Genomic DNA, 12,717 nt, shown 5'->3' on the forward strand with positions numbered 1-12,717 from the left:
AGAAGAGACTGGATAGGCTGGATTTGTTCTCCATGGGGCTGAGGGGGCCTGAAAAAGTGTTCAATGTTTGGGGGTATGGGGTAAATGGAGGAAACTTTTCTTCCGCCCCCCCCCCATGGCTGAGATGCCTAACACTAGAAGGTTTAGGTTAGAAGGGATCTGAGGGAGAACTTCCCCATCCTGAGGGTGATTTGAATCTGGAACATGCTGCCCAAGTGGTAGAAGTAGGTTCTCCAAGAATATTGAAGTACCTAGGCAGGCGCTTTAATCCCATTTACCACCACTTGGCCCATGGCCTTCCGTGCCTTGGTAATTTGCATGGAGGTAGTTGGTCAGTATAGATGTGGTCCTCTGACTGTTCTTTTGTGCTGTGACTGCATGTACTGCTTTATCTCTCCAGTGCTGACCAGGCAGTACTCCAGTATTTTGTATATGCTGCCTTTCATTAAAGCATTCTTCAAATTCCAAACCTCTCCAAGCTAGTTTCCTATGGAAGATAACACTAGTTTAGCAAATGCTTCCCTCCAAATGTTTTGCTTTCTGAGTTTGTTTTGTATGGGCTGTCATTTTTAATTGAAGCTTAATCCCCAGTTTCCAAACATTAGTGATAACTTCAGTTGCACTTCTATTACAATTGCATTTGTACCTTCTGGAGTTTTGGCTCGAGTACTGCTGGGAAGTGGGTAAAATTTTGGTATTAATTGAAATCTGAAATGTGCAAGATTCCCTCAAACAAGCAATTAATTTCTAATGAGGGAAGTTGCGAGGTTTGTTTCAGTGCTCCAATGATGGGGATAGGGCAGTTGAATGAAAGGAACAGATTCTAATTAAACTCTTCAACCCTGCTCGCAGGAGGTGAGGGAGTCCCACAGCTCCCATGTAAGGGAGAGGGAGAAAGCATTGAAACTGGAATGCTGAGGCCACTTCCTGTGACAACCAGATTAGTGAAATGCCACTATTATATTTGTCAAAACTTCATCTTAAAACATCAAACCCTTGAATGAAGAAATCCACTTTGCCAAGATCAAAGTAGACTACACTCCACATAATGCTTGATGCTGAGCAGAAGTCTCTGAACTTTGAGGCTGTTAGTGGATCAGAACTATGTCCCATTATTCTGCACTTGCACTGACATTGGCCATTCACTCCCCCTCCAGATGGGGGAATGTCAGATCGTAGCTGGCCATAAATTGCAATGAAAAGTTGCTTTTAAATTCAATATCCAGTCTGTACTTAATGGGTTTGATGCCCAAAGCATTTAATATTAGAAATTGGTGTTTCTTTTCCATTCATTCAAGAGATGTGGGCTTCATAGGCTGAGCCAGCATTTAATTAACCCATCCCTAGTTGCCCTTGAAGGTGGTTATGAGCTGCTGCCTTGAACCACTGCAGTCCTTGAGATGTGGGTATCCCCACAATGCTGTTGGGAGAGTTGCAGGATTTTGACCCAGCTACTGAAGGAACAGTGATATCGTTCCAAGGAGGGATGGTGTGTGGCTTGGAGGAAAGTCAATTCAAGTTTGTCATTTGCACAATACATGTATGAACAGATGCAATGAAAAACTTGTTTACAGCAGAATCACAAGTGCATAGCATCATATAGGCAGTATTCACAAAAACGTTAAACAAATTGTACGAAGAACAGTCCATTGTAGTGCAAAGTGTCGCTATACTGAGGTGATTAGGGTTGTGCAGCTTGGTTCAAGAAACAAATGGTTGAGAGAAGTAGCTATTCTCGAACTTGATGGTGTGGGACTTCAGGCTTCTGTACCTCCTGCCTGATGGTAGCTGTGAGAAGATGGCATGGCCCGCTTGGTGGGGATCTTTGTTGTCTTGTTGAGGCTGCACCTCGTGTAGATACCGCTGGTGAGGAGGGATGTTCCTGAGAGTTGGGGTGAGTCCACTACTCTCTGCAGCTTGTTCTTGTGTGTTCAAATTGCTGTACCAGACAATAATGCAGCCAACAGTATTTCTGCAGAAGTTTGACATGCTGAACCTCCTTGACCTTAAAGTAAACAACCTTCAGGAGGTGGTATTCCCATGGTTTTGCTGCTGTTCTTCTGGCTAGTTGAGGTCATGCGTTGGGAAGGTGCTGTCTGAAGTCTTGGTGAGTTGCTGCAGTGCATTCCTGTAGACGGTACAAACTGCTGCTATTATGTTGGTGGTGAATGGATGGGGTATCTTATCAAGTGGGCTGTTAAGTCCTGCATAGTGTGGAGCACTTTGTGTGTTGAAGCTACACTCATCCAGCCAAGTGGAGAGTATGCCATCACACTGATCTTCGCCTTTCGGATGGCGAACAGGTTTCGGGGAGTTACTTGCTACAGGATTCCTAGTGTCTAACATGCTCTTGTAGCTATGTGTGTATGGCTACTGCAGTTCAGTGCTCTCCCAACAAGATTGAGAATATTTTGCACCAAAGACTTGCACAGTGATGGATATTCACTTTCCAGGCCACAAAGGTTTATTGCTAACCTCAGCTTTTTAGCACAGCAGCATGACCTGTCCAAAGGTCAAGAAGTGGTTGCTCGTTAAGCTAAAATCCCTTTGTAAAAACAGCAGAAATTGTCCAAGGCTCAAGGTGTCTGTTTGCCAAGTTAAACTTTCAACCAATATTCCCTGCTCAGCCTCTTAACATAGAACAGTGGGATCCACATTTACTTACACTCCATTTATCTGGCCTGAAAATATGGTTGTGGTGGGGGGGGGGCAGAACATCACATGCCAATGATGCCCACTAAGTGGGGGGGGGGGGGGGGGAATAAATATTCAGAAGCAATCAGCGTAGGGGAGAAATGACAGAAGGGGTTACAGAAAGAAGACCTAGAATTCATTCATCAGCCTTTGGTTTTTGTGACAGACGACTTGTTTGTCTGCAACTTGTTTGTATGACTTTTTAGTTTGTAAGAATTGCACTTGTAGCTCACAAAGGATTTTCAAACACAAGTCATTAAGAATTACTTATTAGAATTAAATGTGTCTCACTTAAAACTGTTTAAACTGCTTTATTAGCTGGAAGTATCTCTTCCTCAGTTGGGAGGAGGGACCCATAGTGACAACTGGCAACAAGACTCTTCTGTAGAGACTAAAGAAGTGAAGTAAACTAGTCCTTGAAGTGTAGGTTGACAGAATCTCCCTATAGTGAGGGTACTCGTAGATACTTATGCCAGATAGAACTTGGTCTTGACTTAAGTTGAGAGCTCTCAGATTGTACACTCAATATCGTCACAACCCTACAGAATGGATGAGTTGTATTACCAATATTATCTAATTGAATAGCCTCCTGTGGAATCTTAAAAACAAATGCTTAGTGTCAAGATGGCTCTTGTCAATTTGTGGTTTATTAAAATAAATACTTGAATGACAAGTGCCTAAATTGACTGCAGGAAATTCCCAGTATTTGACGGTAGTGGTATTGTGGTTTTGATCCTCAGCAGGGTGTATACAAGTCTGGCCAAGGCATAATGTGCATGAATATTCTGAATAATATTTTAGCAATTATAGGCAGTGCTGTATAGTTTTCCTTTGTTCTAAGTAAACGTCAATATAAGTGGAATTCAAATCATTACTCTTTTGAATAATTTAGTATGTGAGCATTGCAAGCTACAGGGAATTATTTATTCTGTAGTAAATGTTTCAAACTACCTGATCTTGGAACAAAGCTTGTCAGATTTTTGGCTACCAGTATCAGTATAATGTCATAAACCTGTGGTTGATGATTATTTTGCTTGCAGTTTGGGCATTGGTACATTGCACAGGTGATGGAGATATCTGCATGGTCCCTTGGGTGGGGATATCAAATGGGTGCCAGTGGGCAGACATGAGGCTCTGCTTGCCCAATGTGGGTTATGACAAGATGTTCTCCAAGCATTCTTCTTGGAAGGTCCTTGTTGGAATTCACTTTTACTTCTGTTGTCCATGTCTTGTCAGAAGATTCTCTTTACTGGCCTGGTCATTGAAATGACCTGGGAGGAAGGTTTGTCTCACTCTGGATGTGGATCAGCAGGTCTCCTGTCCACCTGGTCAGAAGTCCTCTGCCTTGTCCATATCTTTTGGGTTTGGAGTGACTCGAGTGTTGGTTCTGCAAGTCAAAGTGTTCGTTAATTCTGCAGGATAAGTCGCTGAGCTGCCAAACTCATTCCGGACAGTGAAGTTTGTACCATGAGGACATTCCTTTTCTAGTTGGCAATGCCAGATCAAGGGTATCCACCATGTTCTTTGAACTGACCATTCCCTGCCTGTCATGTCTTTCTCTGGGTGGTAATGTCAACAACCAAGAAAAAGTTCCTGAGCTATAGCAGGATGACATTTGGGTCTGACAATGTTTGGGTGGTTCAAGAGGCTTCTGGCATACCACGATGTGGAGTAGATGTTATCTATACTTGGGTTCTTACAACATAGGGTAGCTGTTACACACCAGCTTATCACCTGACCTTGATCAAGTGGCAAGAGACCAAGACTGGGGATGGCCACGTGGGAGATCATGCTTGCACTCATTGGCTCTGTCCTGGCTGCAGCCTAATCTTCCAATCTCAGCCCTAAACCTAGCCCCCGTTGAAGATGTTCACATCAGAGGTGGGAGTGATGAAAGGCAGTATTGACCTCCAGCACTAGTTACTTGATATAAATGACTTGTGCTGGCTGAGTAGAACTAATTAGATGATCACCCTTGGTAAAGGGCAGTTGTCCCAAATCTGAAATGGGCTTGCTAATACTCCTGTAGGTATTTTTAGATGGTAGACCTCTCAATATCAGCCCATTGGGGTCACCATGCACAAGTCCCTGAACAGTGGGGGGTAAAGGTGCCCCCCAAGTGTCGCCCTCATCCTGATGACCACCTTCATCTGTGGCCACATCAGGCTGTGTGGAACCCAGGTACGTGGGCACCAAGTGTCACTACATACAGAGGTTCTACCTGTCCCTGCTATTGCAAAGGATAGGCCTGGCCCATCACACGGCATCACAGTCAGCTGGGCACTGCCGTGCTACCTGTCCTTCATGGAAAAGTTCTTCCAGACCGACACCTTTGACCACAAGTCCATCAGGCAGTGGTCAGCACGGAACATCCTGCAGACACTGCAGGAGAAGGACTCAATGGATACTGTGGGGTGGTTCCCTGAGCAGACTGTCCAGACCATCTGGCAGAATGCCTCATCGCCAGAACTCACCAACAAGCACAAAGACCTCGCTTGGCTGGTGGTGAGAGGGGCCCTCCCAGTCAGATCCTTCCTGCATGGTCGGAACCTCACTCCCAACGCGTGCTACCCCCAGGAGGACTGCACTGGGGATGAGATGGTCACCCACCTCTTTGCAGGCTGTGGGTTTGCGAGGAGGGTGTGGCGAAAGATGCAAGGGTCCTTGTCACAGTTCATCTCCAGCAACTGCGTAACAGAGGATTCTCTGATCTATGGGCTATTCCTGGGGACACACAGACACAGCTGCTGCTGGAAGATCATCGACTTGGTGAAAGACTCCCTTTGGTCTGCCTGAAACTTGGTCTTCCAGTACTGCGAGATGTCTGCAGGGAAATGCTGTCGACTGGCACATTCCAGGCTGCAGGAGTACGTGCTGAGGGATGTACTGAAGCTGGGTGCAGCCAACGCAAAGGCTCAGCGGGGAAGGACTACAGTTTAGTCCTCTTCTGCCACTGGAGAGGGAGGGGCAGGGTCAGGTGAGAAAGCCCCAAATATTGTAAAAACAGGACTGGGGAGCCACGCATGTGGCATCTGTGCTGTTTTTGTATAGAGGTAACACTAATGAATGATGTGTACAAGAATGTAACAGCTTGCACTGTTTTATAATTGTATATAGTTTGCCTTTTTATTATGAATAAAGTTTATTGGAATTTAAAAAAAATTTCATCCATGGTTTGAATGGCTTGAGGCTGCTGTTACCTACAAACTGGTCTTCATTTTTTTTTTTGGGTTGTTGTAAGGAAAATCCAAAAAACCTTAAGCACTAGCAACTCCCAGGACAAGGTCTAAGACAAAGTTCTCTGAAGGAAACCTCCAAACCATTGGACCCAGCATTGAGTAAAAAATATTTTTTTAAAAAATTACTGTAAATGTAATTGATGTTCAGCATGGACTCAGTAGGCCGAAGGGTCTATTTCTGTGCTGCATCTCCAAATCGGAGTGCTAGCTTGTTGAGGAAGTGGTGCTATTGTTTAAACATCAATACGTGGCAGCCTGAATTGGGTGTAGTGAGTAGTGGCTTCCTGTGAATCCATACTTTGGACTTGAGGAGCAACAAACAAAATGCTGGAGGAACTTAGTGAGTCAGGCAGCATCTGCAGAGGGAGATGGACAGTCAATGTATTGGGTTGAGACCCTTCATCTGGACTGGGGGATTGGCTTTGAGGGTACTTTTCTGTCTGGGTCTTAACAGCTGAAGTAACAGATGTTTTTAAACTCTCATGTGGTCTTAAACTCTGCTTGGGTGGTTTTGCCTTTGATAGTAACAGAAATATTGCCATTAGTGTCAGAAACTAATGATTCTCTGGGATGAACCTAGGGAATTATAGGCCAACCAACTTGAGTAGGAAGATTTGTGTTTGACTGGCATTCAAAAGAGGGCGAGAACTGGGAGCTACAGGCTAATTGGCCTCACTGATTAGACCAAAAATGCTAGAATCTGTTATATGATAACATCACTTTGCAATGTAGTACTGTTTATGAAGGGGAAACACTTAACAAATTTAGTTTGAGGATGTAATTAGTAGGGCAGATGAAAGGGAGCTGGTGAATGTAGTGTATTTGGATTTCCAGAAGGCATTCAGTCAAGGTACTACAAGGTTACAAGCACAAGATACTGGGCTGAGGATTGGTTAATGGACAAAGCAAGGGTTTGTGAAACATTGGCAAGGGGTAGCTGGGGATTGGTGCAGGGAGTTTTGACTAGTTGCAATATCCTTAACTGAAGGGGCCAGCTGCAAAGCATCTTGGTGGGAAAGGATTAACAATATCTGAGGACTTGGCTACCTGAAATGCTGACAATTCCCTCCCTCAAACCACTCCCCTTCCCTCCCCCACCCCCGCCCCCCCCATGCTGTTCGACCCCATTGAGTCCCTCCAGCAGATTGTAGGTGGCGTGTGTAAAGACTGGGTGGGCAAAAAGATGGCAGATGAAAGGGAAATTTGGATCATCCATACAAGGATGGTGCTTAAATGGGTGTGACTAAATGTTGGCACTTCAAGATCTTGTTCTTGTGTAAGAGCATTGTGATAGCTGGACTAGACCATTTGACCCCTCATCAGTCGTATAGCATGGAAACAGGCCCTTCAGCCCAACTGGTTCATGCCAACCAAGGTTCCTATCTAAGCTAGTCTCATTTGTCTGAGTTTGGCCCATATTGTCTAAATTTTTATCCATGTACCTGTCCAAGTACTTTTTAAAATGTCGTTAATGTACTTGCCTCAATCACTTCCTCTGCAATTCATTCCATTTACTGACCACTCCATGTGGAAAAAGTTGCCCCTTGGGTTCCTATTAAATCTCCCTCCTCACCTTGAGCCAATGCCCTCTAGTTCTTGATTCTGCCCTACAATTCAGAAAGATCACAACTGTTTTTAGCCTCTGCCACTTCACCAATCCCACATCCCTTGGTTCCCTTTTTCTTAAATCCATTGTGTCTAGAATATGCTCAGCAACTGAGCCCCTGCAGCTCTTGGGCCATAAGTCACAGAAATCAAATACCAAATTCAGAAGCTGCTTTTATTCAAGCTGCAGAATCTGACCATAAAGTAGTTGAAACCAATCCTTGATGAACATGTGGTGAGAAATGCTGGAGGATTGATGGTTGTGTGAAACCTGAACACCGTGGACACGAGACCAGATGAGTGGCTGTTTTTTGTTGTGTTCAAGGATGTACAAGAGGCTGAAGACCGTGGTGACAAGTCACCAAAAATTTGTAAGCAATAGGGGAGGCAGGGAAGGGGTTAATAGGACTAATAGCTGAGCTTGGTGGTTAGAAGTGATGGCTCAAATTGTGCAACCTTAAACTGGGCAACCTTCAGTATTTAATCCACTTTAAATGAATGGTTAACATTTTTACCAATTTAAATGCTTAGCCAGGATGGATAAAATTGCCAAGCAGGCATTGGAGCTTGGTTTTGGCCAGTACACTGTGCATGTGTCCAAGTACTTCCAGTTTGTATGTACAGTAGTGTAGCGGTTAGTGTAACGCTATTACAGTGCCAGTGACCTGGGTTCAATTCTGGCCACTAAGGAGTTTATTTTACCCATGTCTGCATGGGTTTCCTCCGGGTGCTCTGGTTTACTCCCACATTCAAAAGACATGGGTTAGGAAGTTGTGGGCATGCTATGTTGGCACTGGAAGCATGGCGACACTTGCGGGCTGCCCCCAGAACACTCTACACAAAAGATGCATTTCACTGTTTCAATGTATGTGACTAATAAGATCTTGTACTTGGTAACGTGGCTACTCAGCATCTGCTTATAAAAAAATCCCCTCCCCCAAGGTCTTGTTTCATGTTTTCTTAGGACACCAGGAAGTGACATTTCAGCCTATTTGTGTCTGTGCCAGTTTACTGAGCAATCCATCCCCCACAACCCATTCTCCCCATCAACTATGACTCTCCAACATTATATGTGATCTACAGCAGCCAACCTGCACTAGTTTGGGGTGTGAGGAGACTGCAGTGCCCAGAGAGAACCCATGGGTCATGGAGAACATGCGAACTCCTCGTACTACACCCAGAGGTCCAGATTGATCCTGGGTAACTGGAGCTGTGAGGTAGCAGCTCCAGAATCGGCACCATTATTACCTCTAGACTAATCCCCAATACTCCACTGGCTTTTACCCTGGCATATGGTTGATCAATAATTCTAGTCCCATTCGCCATCACTCCTTGCATGTTGAGGGTGATCCATGTTGGTTCATGTATGTCAACACTTAAAATCCTTAAACAATTTGATCCCTGCATGTCAATTTTGGCACCTTGCACTGCTACCTCAACTATTCCTGGTCACATGCTGGTGCCCCCAGAGCTCTGGAGTGCTATAGCATGTTTATTCCTTGTGTATCACCTCCAGACTTATCTCTGGCTTTAGGTCCTGTTCGATTTGTCAACTCATTACAAACTCCCAGGATCATTTTAACCTGGACTGGGCACATTGAACTAGATTTTCATTTGGTTTGCTCTGAACTTTCCAGTTTTGTCTTCCATCTGCTTGGGGGATGTGCTAAAATTCAGTAGTATAATTCTTGAGGCAGCTCCTCCTGTTCATCCTAAACTAGGATGCTGTATGCACAGGCTGGTTTGAGGTATAGCTTGTAACAAAATATAATGGATGGGTTGTCTTGAGACAAGGTTGGACAGACAAGTCTTATAACTGCTGGGGTTCAAAGAGAGAAGTGACCTAATTTTGAAATCCTTGGGGCTGTCTGTAAGGTTTGTATTTAAGTATTTCCTCCGATGGTAGAATTCAGAACTGGGGTCACTGCTTTTTAAAAACAAAATTGTAGAGTTTAGAGAAGGTGCAATTCATTTTGAAGGTTTTGTCTTAGAGCTTAAAGGATGGTGCAAGCAGTGTTTGTGTGCCTTTTAAGGTAGAATCATGAGAAGGTGAAGGGTTATGGTACCAAGTGAGGATGCAGAGCTGAAGTTGCAATCTGATCAGTACTGATCGTGCTGAATGGCAGAGCTGGCTTGGCCACAAGTGCCTTGTCCATTTGTCTCCATTCATTTTGACCTCCTCTTTCCCACCCCTTCCCCTGCCACCAAATCTTCCCCCTACCACCAAACAATCTTGAACCATTATACAAATTTGTCAGAGATGCAACCTGGAACTGGGCCCTTCAGCCCACTTCTGCTGACTGTCAACCATCCCTTTTGTACTAATCCTGCATTAATCTCATCTTCACATTGTCAACTCTCCCCAGATTCTGCCACTCACCTACACACCAGGGAGACTTAGTGGCCAATTATGTACTGACCAGCATATCTTCAGGAATGTGTGAAGCAACCCATGGGGACAATGTGCAAACATAACATAACACCAGAGGTCGAGATTGAACCTTGGTCTCCGGCGCTGTGAGGTAGCAGCTCTATCAATTGTGCTGCCTTTGTGTATGACTAGCATAGCATGCACATCAATCATTCTTCGGTGAGGGGGGAATGTTGGCCAGGATAAGTGGTGATATATGAAGAGAAGAGCTACTTGCCTGTTACACTATGGTGTGCTCACATTATAAATTGGTAGATTGTAACCACTCAATTGATGGGATGGGGAATCTTGCATCCAGTTGAAGCTTGGTCAACAAATAAGGTTTGTTGCTGAAAGTACAAACTAAATCTTGTTAAATGAGTATTTAGCTTTTAACAATTCTTGGAGCTTTTGATTCTAAATTTATAGTTGTGGAATGAGTTACTTCCAATAATGTATGCTGATGATATGGCTTTAGCCTGCCCTTTTTCTAAAGCTTAGTAAGTGTGAAACAAACCCACACTTGATCGAATTTGAGCCATTTGCTAGAGTTTCAAAAGAACCCACATCAAGTTTAAATGCAGACCCAAAACCCACTTCAGGTCGATTTGTATATTGATTGTTCCAAGGTTGCAATTACCACAGCTGCTTAGAATGGATGGTTTTGGATTGCATATTTTGCCTTAATCGTAATTAGAATTTCCTAGCTAGGAAAAATCCAAAATTTGAACAATTGAGTCTACGATAGTCCAATTGTGCTTCACTATTGCCAAACTTGAATTGGATATACTTCGGTTTTGACTATTAGTTCACGTAAATTTAGACTGTCTCTGTTTGGATCTGGAAGACCTTGATATTTTTAACACTGATTTCCCAATGTGTGTTAATTTATTCATTAGCTTTCTACTTGCATACCATTCAGAATATCCAACTTTGTGGCCCAAAAGCAAGATACAGATGCCAGAAATCCAAAAAAAAATGCTTGTCTAGATATTTTGGATCCTTGGCCATTCACTGTCATTCTGGGATATTAAAATGTTAAGTAACCTGATCTTGTAACCAAAATGAGGAAAGGGTACTGACCAAGAATGTCATGTCACAGATACTGCCTGTCCAGAGTATATCCAGACTTGGTTTCATCCACACCAGTGGATGGCTCTTCTCCACATGAGTAAGAACTCCCTGGGGAAATGGAAGTCCTTGACCTGTCTGATAGCCTAATAGGAGCCTATTCAGAGGCTCTTTACAATAATTACCAGGAAGATAGACCTACCCTTGAATAGGAGCACTACATTTTTGGACCTACTTTTTCCACAAGCAGCTGTTCCAGATGCATAATCCTGAAAGAATTGCATTTATTCTTCCTGTCCAGCTGTCAACTGTAGGCACTTCCTCCTAAACTTAGCCTGTGTATATATAATCCTTCCATTTGTATGCCCTGGATTGGCTATCTTGTATTTCAGCACCTCAAAATAGAAAAATAGAAGTTGCTTGCTTTAGTCATAACAAGTGATGGTTTACCATAACTTCTCTATGAAAGTGGATATGACCAGAAGGGTCTAATGAGACTAAGCAACATGTGAAGTCAATTTAAATCAACTAATTCCAGCTTGGTGGCTGACAACCATGATATTTTGCCTTAATGTAGGGGTATTTGATTAGCTTTTAAATATGTAGCACTAAATTACTTAATTGCTTCCCTGTTTCTCTTCCAGCCAGTTGGTTTTGTAACATTTGACAGTCGAGCTGGAGCTGAAGCAGCAAAAAATGCATTAAATGTAAGTACTGACCTGTGTGATGCATCTTGAGTCAAGTCAATCAAAGAAGGGGCTTTCTGTATTAAATCCTGGCTGGGTCTTGTCTAACTGTCTACCTTCACAATGTGTCCCGACACTTACGAAATGGGTCAGTGCCTCTGGATTGAAGTGAATTTTCTTCAACCACATTCAACTACACACCACCTCTGCCTCTACTCAGAATTTGTAGTGAGACCAAGACCACATGCTCTCCCAGTCTTGCAGAATGCTTTTTGCACAAGTTGAACTTGCCAAGTCCATAGTTCGTTCATCTATTCTCCAAGGGATCATGAGCACTTAGTCTAACCTCGTCCTAAGCCAATAGACTTATGTCTTGGGGTCTAAGGTCTTTGCAACCTCTGGGCTGATGTGGAAATATTCTAGATGGGTTCAGTGATGTAAAGAGCTGTCATTGGTTAAGTAATTTGGGAACTTGAACCACTGACTCCAAATTAAAACAATCCTCATCCTGTCAGCCTGTAAATTTTGAATTTAAATCTGAAATATGAAACTGGTGAGGTCAATGGTGGCCATAAAACTGAAGGACTGTTAATGAACTGGATGGATGCAGAAGATCAGCTGGGGACTAATATCTTTTAGATGGCCACTTTCATATCATATTTCCTTGTAACATGTCCATTTGACATATTGGGTCTGACAGCTAAGCAATCAATCAATCCCACATGCACTCCCCTGTAAACCATTCTGTCGTGCCCAACAACTGCCCCATTCCCCTACAACCCACCTATACTAGGGTAATTTTCACTAGCCAATGGACCGTATGTTTGGGATGTAGGAGGAAATTGGAGCCCCCAGGTAGAATCTCAAGAGATTGAGATCAAACCCAGGTCACCCATTCTTTTTGAATTTTGAGGTTTGAACTGTCATTGCTAGATCAGTGTTCCAGAATTCTAACTGCTATAACTTGATCACAAAATGACCTTACCACAAGCCCACTAATGTGATTTAATTC

The 12,717-nt window shown here is 43.5% G+C and overlaps 1 protein-coding gene across 1 annotated transcript in view; it reads left to right on the forward strand.

Annotated features, from left to right (window-relative positions):
* The window catches only part of LOC127585235 (RNA-binding protein with multiple splicing 2), an 88,316-nt gene that overhangs the window by 45,088 nt on the left and 30,511 nt on the right, over positions 1-12,717 (forward strand). The window contains exon 4 of the mRNA XM_052042535.1: positions 11,664-11,726. Coding sequence (XP_051898495.1) covers positions 11,664-11,726 — 63 coding nt within the window. The remainder of the gene's footprint in view (positions 1-11,663; positions 11,727-12,717) is intronic.

This window comes from Pristis pectinata, chromosome 32 (genome assembly GCF_009764475.1).
Source record: "Pristis pectinata isolate sPriPec2 chromosome 32, sPriPec2.1.pri, whole genome shotgun sequence".
Lineage (NCBI taxonomy): Eukaryota > Metazoa > Chordata > Chondrichthyes > Rhinopristiformes > Pristidae > Pristis > Pristis pectinata.